The sequence below is a fragment of the Montipora capricornis genome, chromosome 10, assembly GCF_036669925.1.
Source record: "Montipora capricornis isolate CH-2021 chromosome 10, ASM3666992v2, whole genome shotgun sequence".
NCBI lineage: Eukaryota > Metazoa > Cnidaria > Anthozoa > Scleractinia > Acroporidae > Montipora > Montipora capricornis.
The window spans coordinates 20,735,772-20,749,960 of record NC_090892.1 but is presented as its reverse complement, the minus strand read 5'-3'; the positions used below and the strand labels follow the sequence as shown (position 1 = coordinate 20,749,960).

Here is a 14,189-nt window from a genome sequence, read left to right as displayed (position 1 = left end):
CTAAATTTGCCAATGGAAACACTCAGCACAGCTCTTCGAGGTACGTCAGGATACTATAGTGCGATTTCTTTGGAACACTGAACGTTCTTGAAAGTCGTCCATTTGAGCTGCAGTTACCAAACTATTCTCTTAGGGAAAAGAAAATTTCAGTTCCCAATACGATCTTTTTTCCCTCAAATGAAAGAATATATTTTTCTCCTCAACAAACTCTGTTTTACTTGATATTTCAACGTGGACACCGTAATCACCATAAAACCGATGGGTCAATGAGCCAATACGTGCTGCATTTATATATGTGCTGAACATATGATACATGTTACTTGCGATAATGCTTGTGAACGCTTTTCACCCACGTTGGGATACTTTATTAAAATAAGACATTGAATAGAAATTGAAGTTAGTTTCTCTTAGTTATTTCTGGTCGGAGTTATATAAAACTCTAATGAATTTTGTCAGTACAAAAGCTGTAACGGGCCCAATTTATTAACAAGGGGAAATGTCACAGTTGTAAATTGCACGGCCTAAGTTTCTGAATGGAAGGTTGAATAACCGATCCGCCGAGGACGTTTGCCAATATTCAAATACGCCGGTACGGGACAATGGCAATGGCACTCGTTAAACAAGGGGCTATAATTAGCCTAAACTCGGGCGTGCAAAAATACTGTAACAGTGGTGTATGGTTAATTTAGCGCTAAAGAAAAGAAAGGAGATAAGTCTGTATTTCTTTCATCAGACTTACATTCCGCTTCTCATGATGTTTGATGTCTATTCAGTGAATACCCGAACACGGGTTATAGTAGGCCGGACGACAATGACCACTGCACCACGGAAACGAGGTGGAACTAGTGTATTTATTTCAAAACGGCCAAGCACATTGTTTTTCGCTGATCGATGGGTATTTTTGCTCAGTGTTTGAGAAAGGAACGCTAATAGAACGGTTTAAGACCAGAAATTTTTGAAAATTAATGTTACTAAATTTGCAAATGCAAACAACGAAGCCCTATTAGGGGTTATCAGGATACGGGATTATTTATTTATTTTTTTGAAAGAGACTTTATTGAAATCGCACAATTTTACTTGCTTCCTTAATTCCGTTCATCCAAAAATTACAAGATCATTTCTAAATCATCCAAAAACTTTTTACAAACCACAAGTCAACAACTTATCATCCTGTGTTCGAAGTCCGGTTCTGTAATCCTGGTTTAGTTCCTTGCAAACGGTTTAAATCTGCCGTGGCGAAGACAAGAAGACAACATCTGTACTCCATTTCTCTCAATGCTCAAAAATCTAAAATTCCATAATTGCGTGTTCTTTAGTCTAGTCCAACGGCTTTAATTTAAAATTCTATAATCTTGATTTCAGAGTTGGAGTAAATTGGTACCAAACGTTCCACAATAAATTGAAATCTCGTTAAGAAAAAAAGCTTAAATCCAGTATGCCAATCTGGGTTAAAATCGCCAAAACTCTCTCTATCATCGATTCAAAACTCAACAAAAGCTACAAGTAGTAAATAGTTCTCAGAAACTACAAAAGTTCGTCATGATTCTACACTCGAGCTGAACCAAAAAGAAATATGAAAAACGAAACCAAAAAAACCTAGTGATCGCCTCTGGAGAGAACAGACAAACAGCCGGAACGGTTCTGTGCCTGCCTCTTACGGCCCTGAAAAAGGAGCCGTACGTTGTTCAATGGTACTTGACCGTAGCCCTTGCCCGAGAAACTAATAAACTAATCTTAGCCAAAAGGCCGAGAAGCGATGCGGGTACGGGATATTTAGGTTAAAAAAAAAAAATGTAGGGATACGGGATTTTTGGCTGGGGGGGAAATGAGGAGATACGGGATAAACTTGACAGTGTTTTTTTCCACAACTGTCAAATGAGCTGCGCTTTGTTTTTTATAGGAGATTCAAGTCGTGCTTGTGTAATACGTAGCTCTAATAGTACTCTAATTGTTTTGGTATCTAAAGTACTAAACTCAGAAAGATTGAAGAAAATAAAAGGAAATCGAGAAACATCTGGCTTCAAGGCTGCGTGTACTCTGAGCTTCTGACAGCTTTCCAAGAGCCCTGTTCGACGAGGTTAGAATCTGGATTGGAGACTTCAAAATATGCTACTTGTTGTCAGGAATATACGACCAAAAATTATATTTTAACGCTCAAAAAATGCGAACCAAGCTAGGTACAGATTTTGTTAGCCTGCTTTATGAAACCAAATATTGACGCAAAAGTAAATAAACATTGATATATGTTTTTAAGAAGAGCAGAAGGAACTTCAAAAAAGTGTCGATCGAGAATAAAACAATTTTCCATCAGGGAAAAAAACATCATAAATTTTGTGCCAAGAATATAACAAGTTACCATCAGCGAAAAACGTGTCGGGAGATTTTTGTTACGTTCGAATTTTCTATCGTACTTTTGGTCGTACAAGTAAAAATTGAAAGTGACATCGATTTTAGCGGCCGCCTGTGATCAAGTTTAATACTGACAACTCACGAAACAAAAGGATGCATCTGTGACAAAATGACGGCAAGATACCCGGGTTTTTGTTAGTTTCCTTTTTCTTCTTCTTTTAAGTGTTATAGGCCTTATTCATAAATGGCGGTCAATTTATAATTCTTTTGTCGAAGTGCAAATTAGCCTACCAAGCCTCGATACCCTACAGTGAATTAAAAAGAATTCTTGCTCTAAAATGAGGCTTAGTAGGCTAATTTGCAAGCGGACAAAAGAATTATAAATGTGACCGCCATTTATGAATAAGGTCTATAAAGTTCGACAAGATACATGTGTGAATTTGACACAATTCAAAGATCACAATCGTTGATGCTAATTCAAGTGTCAGCTGAAATTAAGCCTCTCCGAATGGGGTTAGTTCGTGGATGGGGGACCGCTGCGAAGTCCCCTTGACGGCGATATCTAATTACTTTTTTTGAAAGTTTTATTTTGTTTGGCCGTTGAAAACAATTTTCTTTCTTTCTACGTCACAACGGCTGAACAAACTGGTTCCCGAGAAATATTGGAGTATTCGCTCCATGCAAAATACTTTCATGCATGAAGTTTTCGTTCTATGCAACAGAACACACAGAAGAACGAGGCAAGATCTCGATGATATCGGAAGTGCGTCACGGTGACTGAGTGATCTAACGCGCACTCAGATTACCGTAAATGTTGGGGAAAAGTATGGGTGTTCTAATCGCGGCAGGGCAGTTTGGAAATACTGAAGAATATAAAAGCAGATTCACCCGATCGGAGCTTAATTCAACATCCGTGGGGTATCCGCATTTGCGACTACCAACCAAAAAAAACCAGACAATCAACTGGTTTTATGACTTGGTGCCCTTACGGGGCCGAGTAATAAAGTGTCGTATTGTATTGTATAAGATATATGCATTCTATACGTTTTGCGTGGTTGTCAGGTGGAAATGAGGGCTAATTAAGCAGTCTGTGTGTTATAAAGTTGAACCACTTCGTCTCCTTCTGGAACTCGTCTCACGGTTTCCAAAGTTGGTTGATTGTTCGTCTCAGGAAGGGTCATACACAGTATTCCAGCAATCAAAGCATTTGCTCCCATAATGGAAAATGGAACAAGGCGATGCGCACGACCCTGTAGTAAGAGTGAATAAGGGGATTAGCAATGCTTCTTGTCGAAATTATAAAACACAGAGGCCAAGTTAATTAAAAGTTCGAAAAAGCATAATTGCATTCCTAAGTCCTGCTGCTCAGTTTTGTTGAACTCTACGTACTGGCTTTTAACTGTTAAAGTTTGCATTTTGTTGCTAATTGAGTTTCCTGCCTTAACGAGATTAGTCAAAGTTGGGCTACAGTTGAAGTGACTTTTGCTTATTTTTTTTTGGGGGGGAGCCGAAGCGTAAATGTACAATTATAAGCATTAATTTATGACAGAAAGTGGTGCGCGCTATAATAGGCCAACTTGCAAAAGAGGTGGTGCGGTTAACTGATCCAACAGCCCCATCCGCGGAGACGAGATAATCATCCACGTACCCTCCCATTCTAACCACGGTCCCAAAATAAGGAACGACTCAGCCACTGTGAGCGAGAAAATGAATCAGTCGCCCATGGCGGGTCTCAATGCGACGTTGGAAGTATGCGCCAAGTCGCAACATACAGTTGAATTGTGCAAGCCCCGTGCATTAATTGGAAACGAGACATTTGCTGTTTCAACATTACCAACTCAAGATGAATTGTAGAAATAGGGTAATGAAATATACACAAAGAAATTGAAGGAGGAGAAATTGTAGGAGGCAGTGTGGCCCAGTGGTTAGGGCGCTTGCCTTGAGATTCGGAGAACCCGGGTTCAAGACCCGCTCTGACCACTGGTTGAATTTGATCCTGCTAGTCCCTGGTTTAACTTGCTAGATGCACTTGTAAAATAGCCAATTGGTTTGCCTCCGGCCAGTTGGGATCCTTAACAGTTGTAGTTGTTGTGTTCTGTTGTTTCGTTGATTTAATGGCCCTGAAAAGCCCCTATGAGGAGCTTTCAATTCAGTATGTAAGGTATTGTATTGAAGCTCGTGAGGACGGGCCATAGACAGAATTAAAGTAAATAGTTGCACGGAACAGCTTTAAATGTGCCAGGTGGGAGGCAACCAGTCGACTGAAGAGTTGACTTGGAGGCCACCGAAGACAAATGGTTGCAGCAATTTTAATGACGGGATTGAGGAACGTTTCTCTTGGCAGTGCCGCTTGCTAGTCACGAGACAGGTTTTCGTCCTGAGTGGCGGTAGCACTCACGATAACTGATATATTGAGGTAAAGAGGTAGTGCCATGGCCCAGAGTTTATGTCACTGAAATTGAATGTAGTTGTCTCCTCTGGAAAGCAAGTAAGGTTATCACGATTACTTTCAACTTTTAAAATCCACGGATGCCAGCTAACGGATATCCCGTTCACTACCTACGCCACAGAAGGAAGAAACAATGAACTTACCACAATCAAATGTAGTTGTCTGGTATTAAACTATGCCAATCTATGCCAATCACAAGTTCTTACTCACCGTGTAGACTATGAAGGGCGAACAAAGAGATCCGATGCGAGCTGCAGCTGTTGATGTTCCTACTGCGATGTTTCTGTCATTAAGAAATTCAAGTAAAATTAGCAGCAAGACCGGTATCTTTGCACAACTTCCAACCCGGCGCCAGCATGCAGCTAGCGGTGGAATTTATTGGTTTTTGTTTTTGAGCGTTCCTTGTTGCTGTTGTGTCACTCGACTGAGTATAGCCATTTCTCAGTTACTATCTTCTCCCCGAAAATACGTAAGGAAGATCGCTCCTCTTTCAGGGACGCCCAGGTCAGATCGCCCTCTCGTAAGTTAAAACGACACCCCCACCTCCGAAACCTTGCCTTCGGGAGTACCCTTTAAAACCAACCCTCTCCAAGTGCATGCAAGTTGTCACATGATCTGGATGCATGATTCTTCCGCCTCTGTACGATTCAATTCATTAACTTCTGCTTAAATAAACAGCGAAGTACCCATAGTAGAGGTGTCGAAATAGACTTAGAAGAATGATTGACATCTTTCCCTCAATAGAGAGGCATTTACAAAATTTACTCTGATAAATGCCTGCCAGACGCCTGATGATTTTACTCGTCAATTGGGCAATTTAAGGCTTTCAGAAAAAAATAAGTACTTTATAGATGTTGGTAATAGTTCCACCGTGGAAACATGTCTGTCCTCTCATCTGCGTACACTCAAAATTCAAGCTATGTGCACTCAAAGGTCCATTACCCAAGGGTAAGAATCTGGTATCAGGTTTGTACCCATTTGCGTCGGAAAAGTGTCTATTTTTATGCTAAGGTTTCCGGGAAAATAAGCAATAGACCGTTTTCAAACACATGATCAGACGACCATGTGCACCAAACAGTAGCAAATTATGGTTCATGTTTTGCATCATAATGGAGTCAAATTCCCAAAGACCGTTTTTCTTTATTGAGGCTGTGCACCAACATGACATCAGGCGACGTGACGTCAGGTGAAAACCATCCAGAAACCAAATTGGCTAACTAATGTTGTAACCAATTCGAATCTCCCGGGGTTGAGATTATTTGTGTATTGTATTTGCTTAATAAGGTAGCATTCACATTTAAATAATACGAAAATACCTGGAAGAAAACGTTTTATTCCCAAAGGGTTTGAATAGGGTACAACTTTGAGTTAGCCGATTGTGTATTTTCCCGCAAAACTCGGTTTAAAAAATATGAAATTTATGGCCCAGAGGAAATAAACGGTTTTATGCTGAGTGTGACACGCTTAGTTAGTTATTTTCCATGTTGCAGTTTGGGCATTCCTCTTATCCGAGAATTTCTCTAGATCTTTGACCGTGTGCGCAAGCTAAGGCGGAGGGCTGCTTTCAGTGATTCAAGAGAGTCAAAATCGACTTTCCTCCGCCCTCCCTATTCTTAGTTTCTTGTGGATGGCGTGTGTCCCCTCACCTTTGCTGGGATCATGTCTTCTAGATTTGGGTATTTCCTAGGTTACCATGCTGATTTTCAATAAACGGCCTAGCCCATCAGGGCTTAGGCAAAATCTCCCAAATAGATGGAGCATTATTTGTGTCCCCGCAAAAGGAGCTCGCCCAAAGCATTGCCTTGCCAACAATAGTTATCAGTCTTTATGTATGGAGAATGAAGCACAAAAACACTTATCTGACGCTGATGGGAACAAGGCCAAGTTGGGTAAATCTTACTCTTGGATGATGGACTCTTGGTCCTCTTCAATCCTTTCCCTCCATATACTGACGCTTACAGATTTTACTATCATGTCTAGCGCCAGACGGCTTTACTTATCAATGTGGACCGTTTTACAGTGCAACGCACCTCACCCTGGCCACCCAATAAACTTTCACATTGGACAATTACGTGTAAATATGCCAACTCAACAACCCATGCAACGGTGTTCAACTTACAACTGTGCGAGCTTTGTAAGTAGGCGTGACTGTCAATCAAATTGACACATCCTGATTGGCGGATAATTTGTAAAAATCTTTGTTAGGTGGCCACGGTAAGGCGCGTCGCATTGTAGGAGCGGACGGCCGCGGGTTAAAGAAAAAATACCTTATAGATGTTGGAAATAGTTCCGCCGTGTAAAGATATATTCCGTCAAACGATATCGTAATGAAAAACTTCGCTAAAATCATGGACAGTATAATTTTGCCAGCTAGCGCCCCTAAGCAAACAAAAGAGACAAAGAAAACATCAAAACTCTCAGCCCACTGATCAGCTGGTGTTTTCTTTTTACAATTAATAAAATTGCTTGATTGTTATTGCACGGGAACGATACTAGTAAAAACAGAGCTGTAACCAGGAAAAGACATATTAAAGTGAAAAAACGTTCTCTGGTTAAAAACGACAACCCATCGCGAACGATTGGGAATGACAAAATTATAACATATTTCGTCATTTCAAATGTTGATTAAAAAATAGAGTATTCAGAATTGGAAAATTTGAAAGGGAGAAGTGATCTGGACAATTTAAGCAATTGTCTGTTATAGACACCGAGAAAATTCAGGTGGCTCCGACAAGATTCGAACCTGCGACCTCTGCGATGCCACCTGAAGTACTCAGGAAAAAAAAAGTTAGAAAAACGTTCTTCACAGCTGCACGAAAGTTTTCTCATCACTGAATATAGTTCAGTTAGCAATTCCTCCTTGAGTATAGATTGAGGCAATCTTGTTGAGTTTATCATTGAGAAAAGATAAAATCAATTTGAATTTTCAAACTTAGCCCTACATAAAATGCATACCCAGGACAATTATTTAACAATTATTATACGATGGTGCGCTGGATATGAAGTTATAGATAACTCGTAGCGCCGAGTTGGCTATGATCATTTTATATCCAGCAAGAGCGAGTAGAAAAATTTTTTTATTAAAAACGTCATGATGTTCCCGGGGGTTTATTGTCGACTAAAGCATCGATTTCTGCCTCGGTCAAGTCCTGCCCAAAACGGCTTTTGTCGGCCACGTTTTCTCCGAACTGCAAAAATGTCTTGAGTTCGCTTTATTGCTGACGCGTTCCTTGACCATATTATGTACATCAGGTGTATGAACGGAGAGCCTGTGTCCAGCGCGCCAGTGAAAATGCTGGAAATCTAATATCCGTAGTTCAGTTTTTAATAAAACTAATTATCACGCGCAAAGAGAAGGTATACGTTTTCAACATGATATTTAGAAATTGTTGTTCATTTTACTGCCTCGTTAATGGTCAAATTCTTAAGACAAAGGCACGGGATTGGTATGGAATTATTCTCGATCAGTGAAGTTGCCGGTTCGGTAAAGAGGTTTGATCACATTATCCCACATAGCTTGCAAAGCAGGCGCATTTAATATTTGGTACCAAGCGATGAACAATCCTTCCAGTTACTCTACGGCACCATCTTGGACGAAGAAACTGAGAGAGCGCGGGGAGAGCCAAAAAAATATGATTTTAGGGGAGAGGACGATGGGTTTGAAAAAATGGAGTCCGTTACCTATTCAAGCCCCTCCTCCACTAGTTCCAATTCTCTCCTAGATGCGGTTCCAATATGGCGGCCTTTCAACAAAAGTTCGTCGAAAAACCACTTTCACCGAGTGTTTATTAGAAAACGCCTGCTACATTCCACAGGAAACAAAGTGATTGTTCCACATTTCATGGACTGCAATGAAGCTGACCGTGAAATGAGCACTTTCTCGTTTTGTGGATAATCTTCAATCAAAGTTACAGCTCATATGAATGGTTTTTCCTTGAGTTTTCTCCAACGAATATGTCGAGACTTTACAAGGATTTTAACGTGCGTTAAGGGATCTCTGTAAATTTTGCTTGAAATTTACAAGGAAACTATAGAGATTTCACAGAAATTTCACCCAGCGAAAACGCGTAAAATGCGATCAAACCTACAAACATTTTATAAGGTTTACAAAATGGCTGTGAATGCACGCATTTACAGACATTAAAATTTACAAAGGGAATGAAGTTTACAGAGACCTGACCAACATTTGTGAAGTCTGTAAATGGTCCATGCATGGTTAAACAGCAGCATGATAGTTTCTCGTGAAGAAACATGATTTTTTCCATATTTTACGGAAAATAAGAAGAAGGCTGTTCATCTCGGCTTTACCAATTCAAGATTCCGTAATTTTACAGTACGGACGTCGAACTCGGTTGGTAAGAGGTATTTATTATTACTACTACTTACTCATCACTGCAAATGCGATTACATTATCGTGAAACTGAATGTTACAGACCTTTACTTGAAGTGCCTTCGCCTTCAATAAGTGCTGAACCAAATGATGAAAGCGCGGCCAAGATCAAACAAGCAACGATACTTTTCTTCCGACCAAATCTTGGTAAGAATAAGAGAGAATAACAGCTTACATCAAAAGACATCAGAGTCGGTTTCAAATGGATTCGATGATAAGATTCAAGGAGAAATCTGGATGATCTAGACTTCAATTCGGATTTCCAATATATAAAACAGGAAAAAATAAAAAAGAAGAAGAGGTTTCACCGTGGATTTTGCCCTTTGAAATCTGCGCATGGAGTGGATTTAAATTAACGGGCCCGTTTTCAAACTTCGAGTTAAGTTGGAAAACAGAAGATCTACAATATATTTCAAAATCTTTACTCGAACTCATCCTATTTACCGGTAACCTCGCCGGCTGAAAATCGGCCAAAATTTCACCCTAGCTGAAAAACTAGCCGGCCTTTTCAGTTAATCTATAATTGATCAATTTCAAGTTATTATTAGCTAAAATCGGTAAAGTTAAGTTTCTCCGACTATGTCAGCCAAAACTTGAAACCTAAAATCTAGTTGATAACTGAGGATTCGATTGTCAGGCTCCATATATACATACATATGTATATTAGTTGCTCAGCAATCAGTTCAAAACTGCTAAAAACGTATATGAAAAGACATCAAAATAATGGAATTATAATAATTGTTTAATATGAATGAGATTACCAACCTGTTAAATACCCAAACACCTACAGGTATAGCTGGAAGCTCAATCAAGCTTGTAAGGAAGAAGTTAAGATAGAAAGATCCGCCAATAGTGGGTGCACTTAAGAAAACACCGTAATAAACTAGAGCATTCACAAACCTGTAAACAGTAAAAAAAAAAAAACAATTAAAAATGACAAAACAAGAAGGTGCACTAATGTCCAGGCCCCAGTTGTTCAAACGATAGATAGCGCTATCCACTGGAAAGGAAAGAAAAGGAAAGAGAAAGGAAAGGAACCTTATTAATTATATAAGTGTCTAGTCGTTCTAGCGCTGGAGCGCTAATTGGGGACACTATAAACTGAAATTAACAAGTTAACGCAAATCAAATCAAATGTTGGAGTACCCGGAGAAAACTTTCGGTGCAGAGTAGAGAACCAACAAACTCAACTCACCGTGACGCCGAGTCTGGGAATCGAACCCGGGCCACATTGGTGGGAGGAGAGTGCTCTCACCACTGCGCCATCGCTGCACCCCTAAGAAAACACCGTGCTATCCAGTGGATACGTCATGCATATGGCGAAACCAACTGAGCTATAAAATAGATAGTGATTTATCCGGTGGACAGCGTTTTCCACCTTTTGAACAACTGGGACCAGAAATGGACATAATTAGATGTATGCTCAATTTTGATATCCTACGTCTAACAATACGGTAAGGGTAAAGGTTATCGTTATTTTTTTGGTGATCGTAAATACAGCTGTTTATCTTTTTTTGAGGACTGGAGTTTGCAGGACACTTTCTGACGTTCATTGTTTGTATTCCGAGACACGAGTGATGTTAAAATGGGGAGGGGAGCAAGGAGACACTTCGTGACACTTACTGAAATTGGCGTGCATGTAATTACTTGCCCTTCTGGACATATCATCTGTGAGATAGCCTTAAATGGATTATAATTAGGAAGAAATCGAAAGCCTTCATAGTTTGAAGATCTCACTAGTACTTCAAATTTGGTTTTCCCTGCGTGTTTATTCGTTTAATTTTATATCCAGTCCAGTGCTTATTGCCTGCTGTCCGAAAGAATGCAGTTAAGAATCCCAAACCGTGCCTCTTCGATTTCTCTCCGTTGCTTGAAAAAAGAAACACTCTCAACGAAAACAACCAACCAAAACCACTCCATCTGCACGCGTCGATGTGTTTGCCGCATCCTCCTAATTGACGAAAGAAAGTACTTTCATTGTGTTCACGTAAACTTGTGAACTACGCAGCAGAAAATAAAATTACCTTAGTTTTCACCGAGTGTAAGGATGTCAAAGATTTTTTTCTTGCCTTTCTGCAAAATTCCCGAGGAAGGGGGTGAGGAACCGAGATTCTGATGTCCTCATATATTTTAAAATCCTCCTGGTGAAGAATAAAATTTCTACTCACCAGATATACCAAGACATAAGCGTTTTCTTAACCATTCCGCGTGTTGCAAATAACTCCCGTACGTCTCCCAGGCTTTGAACATCATCAGGCAATTGGAGATCGTCTTCCGGCATGATAGTCTTGTTGACTTTCGCCATTCTTTTAAAAACGTTTTTCGCTTCTTCTGTTTTCCCTTTAAGCATCAACCAGCGCACTGATTCAGGAGTCAAACTACACGGAAAACACATGAATGAAGGGGTAGTTTCTAAAGAAACTGTGGTGCTGCGTCGGTGGGGAAGTAGTATACAAAAATTTGGTTTTATCAACGGAGTTGATAATGTAAATTGGCCACCGTACAGAGATTCTAAAAGATGACGTTTCGAGCGTTAGCCCTTCGTCAGAGCGAATCCAATTGGATTATCAACTCCGCTGATAAAACCAAATTTTTGTAAACACGGAAAACACCTTGCTTATTTGACAGGATTGTTTAAAGCTAATAATAATAAAAATGATGATGATGATGATGATAAGAAGAAGAAGCAGCTAAACACAGATAGAGAAATAGCAGCTAACAAGCCAGATATAGTGATCAGAGACCATAAGAACAAAACCTGCAAACTCATAGGTATGGCAGTAACATCAGACAGGAAAACCTCATTAAAGATCACTGAAAGACCTAGTGATTGAAACAACGACAATGTGGGGAATGAAAACAGAAACAGTACCAGTTGTTATAGGTGCTCTAGGGCTCATCAAGTGGGGACTGGAAAATCACACGGAAAAAATCCCTGGGGCAATCAATATCAATGAACTACAAAAAATAACTTTATTAGCAACAGCCCACATACTAAGGAAGGCTTTGTATTAGAAGCAAAATTTATCAGCCCTGTTGTGCCTTAGGACCATGGTTTGGACCCGGCCCTTCAGGAGTATACAGCAGACTGAACAGCAAGAATTCACATCATCATAATAATAATAATAATAATAATAATAATAATAATAATAATAATAATAATAATAATAATAAATAATAATAATAATAATAATAATAATAATAATAAATATGAAAATAATAATAACAAGAAGAAAGAAGAAGAAAAAGAAGAAGAAGAAGAAACCAAACAACTTATATCAAATCGTGGGTTGGTTTTAGTGATGAGGGAAAAACCAGAGTACCCGGAGGAAAACTTGTATCTTATTTACGTGCGTAAAGCCAGTCAAACTCTCGTGCGTAAAGGTGTATTTCCACCTTCGCGTAGGATACGCATATGTATTTGGCTGGATTTACGTCCGTAAATAAAATACAATAGATTGTAAAAACGGCTTGTGTTCAACTTTCACGTTAAACGCCATTCGTTCATGCACTCTCTCGTATTTTATATACGCACGTGCGTACCCTAAGTAAAATGTGCTCGACAGTGGAAATCCATGTATAGATTCGTTTTCAGTTTGTTGTTGACCTTTTTGATGTGTCATGTTCCATAGTGAAATTGGAGAACCGGGAGCAGTGAGCGTTCCGCAATTACGTAACAATTTGATGAGAAGTGTCGAGATCTTGATTAAAAAACTAATTGCTGGAATAGAACGTGGAAAACTAATTAAGTGAGATTGAATGTACCCTGAAGTACTTACAACCAGCCAAGCAATGCTGGAAATCCTGGTACTGCAGTAGCGATGGTCAGCATTCTCCAGTCTCTAATCAGGTAACCCATACCTGCAAGTGCCACGAGTGACAAGCTCCAGCAGTACCACAATGACATTCCCATTACACCACGATGTCGCACACCGACGAATTCTGTAACAAGTACGAAGATTGCTACACTTGCTCCACCTAATTGGGGAAAATCAAAATGAAAGTATGAAATGCCTCAAACCTCTTTTTTTTGTGCTCAGAAGAAGTCAAACGGCAGCACCGAAAACATGTATTTCAAACTAACTGGTTGCATCTTTGCTTCTAAAAGAACGCATAAGTTGAGTAAAGTTGGCAAAAATTGACAGTCAATGGATAATAGGGTTTAGTTTCTAAGGAAGCTGCGGTGCTGAGGCGGTGGAGAAGTGTGAAACAAACTCTGAAATGACCGTTCGCTCTAACGAAGGGCTAACGCTCGAAACGTCAGCCGCTTTGAAAGTTCTTTACGGTGGCCACTTTATAAATCCAAAATTGGGATCGTGTCGTACTTCATTGAACGCGCTTCAGGATTGGCTAAAAGGACAATAGAACCAACAAAGATAACAAAGCAATTTGTAACGTCATCCTAGGAGTAGGCCATGTTTCTCATTGGCGCGCCGGCCTGGCACACTAAAATTGGAATTTTGAACTGAGTGAAAACGGCCGAACCTTTTTGCAATGGGTAAATAGATTTATTTCAGCAAAGCAAATATTCGAGGTTACGGGCAAATGATAAAATCAATGAAAGAGACATAACATGTAAAAGGAATAATGCTTGTCAGTTTTTGATCAAAATCCGATCGCAAACTGCCAGCTAATTGCATTTGAGGATGCGACGTCAACACTGACGATATTTCGCTCCACAGAGTCAGACCAGTCAATGAGTAATGGTTGCTCCATTTAAAATATGTTTTCTTATTCTCTGGCACTAAACCATATCAGACAGACAGTATATTTTTATGTGTCTTAAGTTATCGCAGAGGTTTGAAATATTTTGCCTGATTTCGCGATGAAATAATCAGGAATTAATCGTGAGAAGAATGGAAAGAGCCATTCTTGTCACGCGCTTGAGGCTCGTCCCCCAAAATACTTCCCCCAAACATGTGACCCTGCTCTCAGGTTAAGATTAAAACCAACTGTCCGTATAAAGTGATATATGTACACAGGATGTGTACAATTTTTATA

General features: G+C 39.7%; 1 protein-coding gene across 4 annotated transcripts in view; it reads right to left on the bottom strand.

Annotated features, from left to right (window-relative positions):
• Positions 1 to 409: 409 nt before the first annotated feature.
• Positions 410 to 14,189, bottom strand: part of LOC138021490 (organic cation transporter protein-like) — a 24,823-nt gene continuing 11,043 nt past the window's right edge. For all 4 annotated transcript variants that reach the window (XM_068868376.1, XM_068868373.1, XM_068868375.1 and 1 more), the window contains exons 4-10: positions 12,968 to 13,166; positions 11,357 to 11,566; positions 9,954 to 10,088; positions 9,234 to 9,331; positions 7,066 to 7,177; positions 5,009 to 5,081; positions 410 to 3,599 (exon numbers count right to left, since the gene is read on the bottom strand). In XM_068868376.1, coding sequence (XP_068724477.1) covers positions 3,429 to 3,599; positions 5,009 to 5,081; positions 7,066 to 7,177; positions 9,234 to 9,331; positions 9,954 to 10,088; positions 11,357 to 11,566; positions 12,968 to 13,166 — 998 coding nt within the window. In that variant the 3' untranslated portion in view covers positions 410 to 3,428. The remainder of the gene's footprint in view (positions 3,600 to 5,008; positions 5,082 to 7,065; positions 7,178 to 9,233; positions 9,332 to 9,953; positions 10,089 to 11,356; positions 11,567 to 12,967; positions 13,167 to 14,189) is intronic.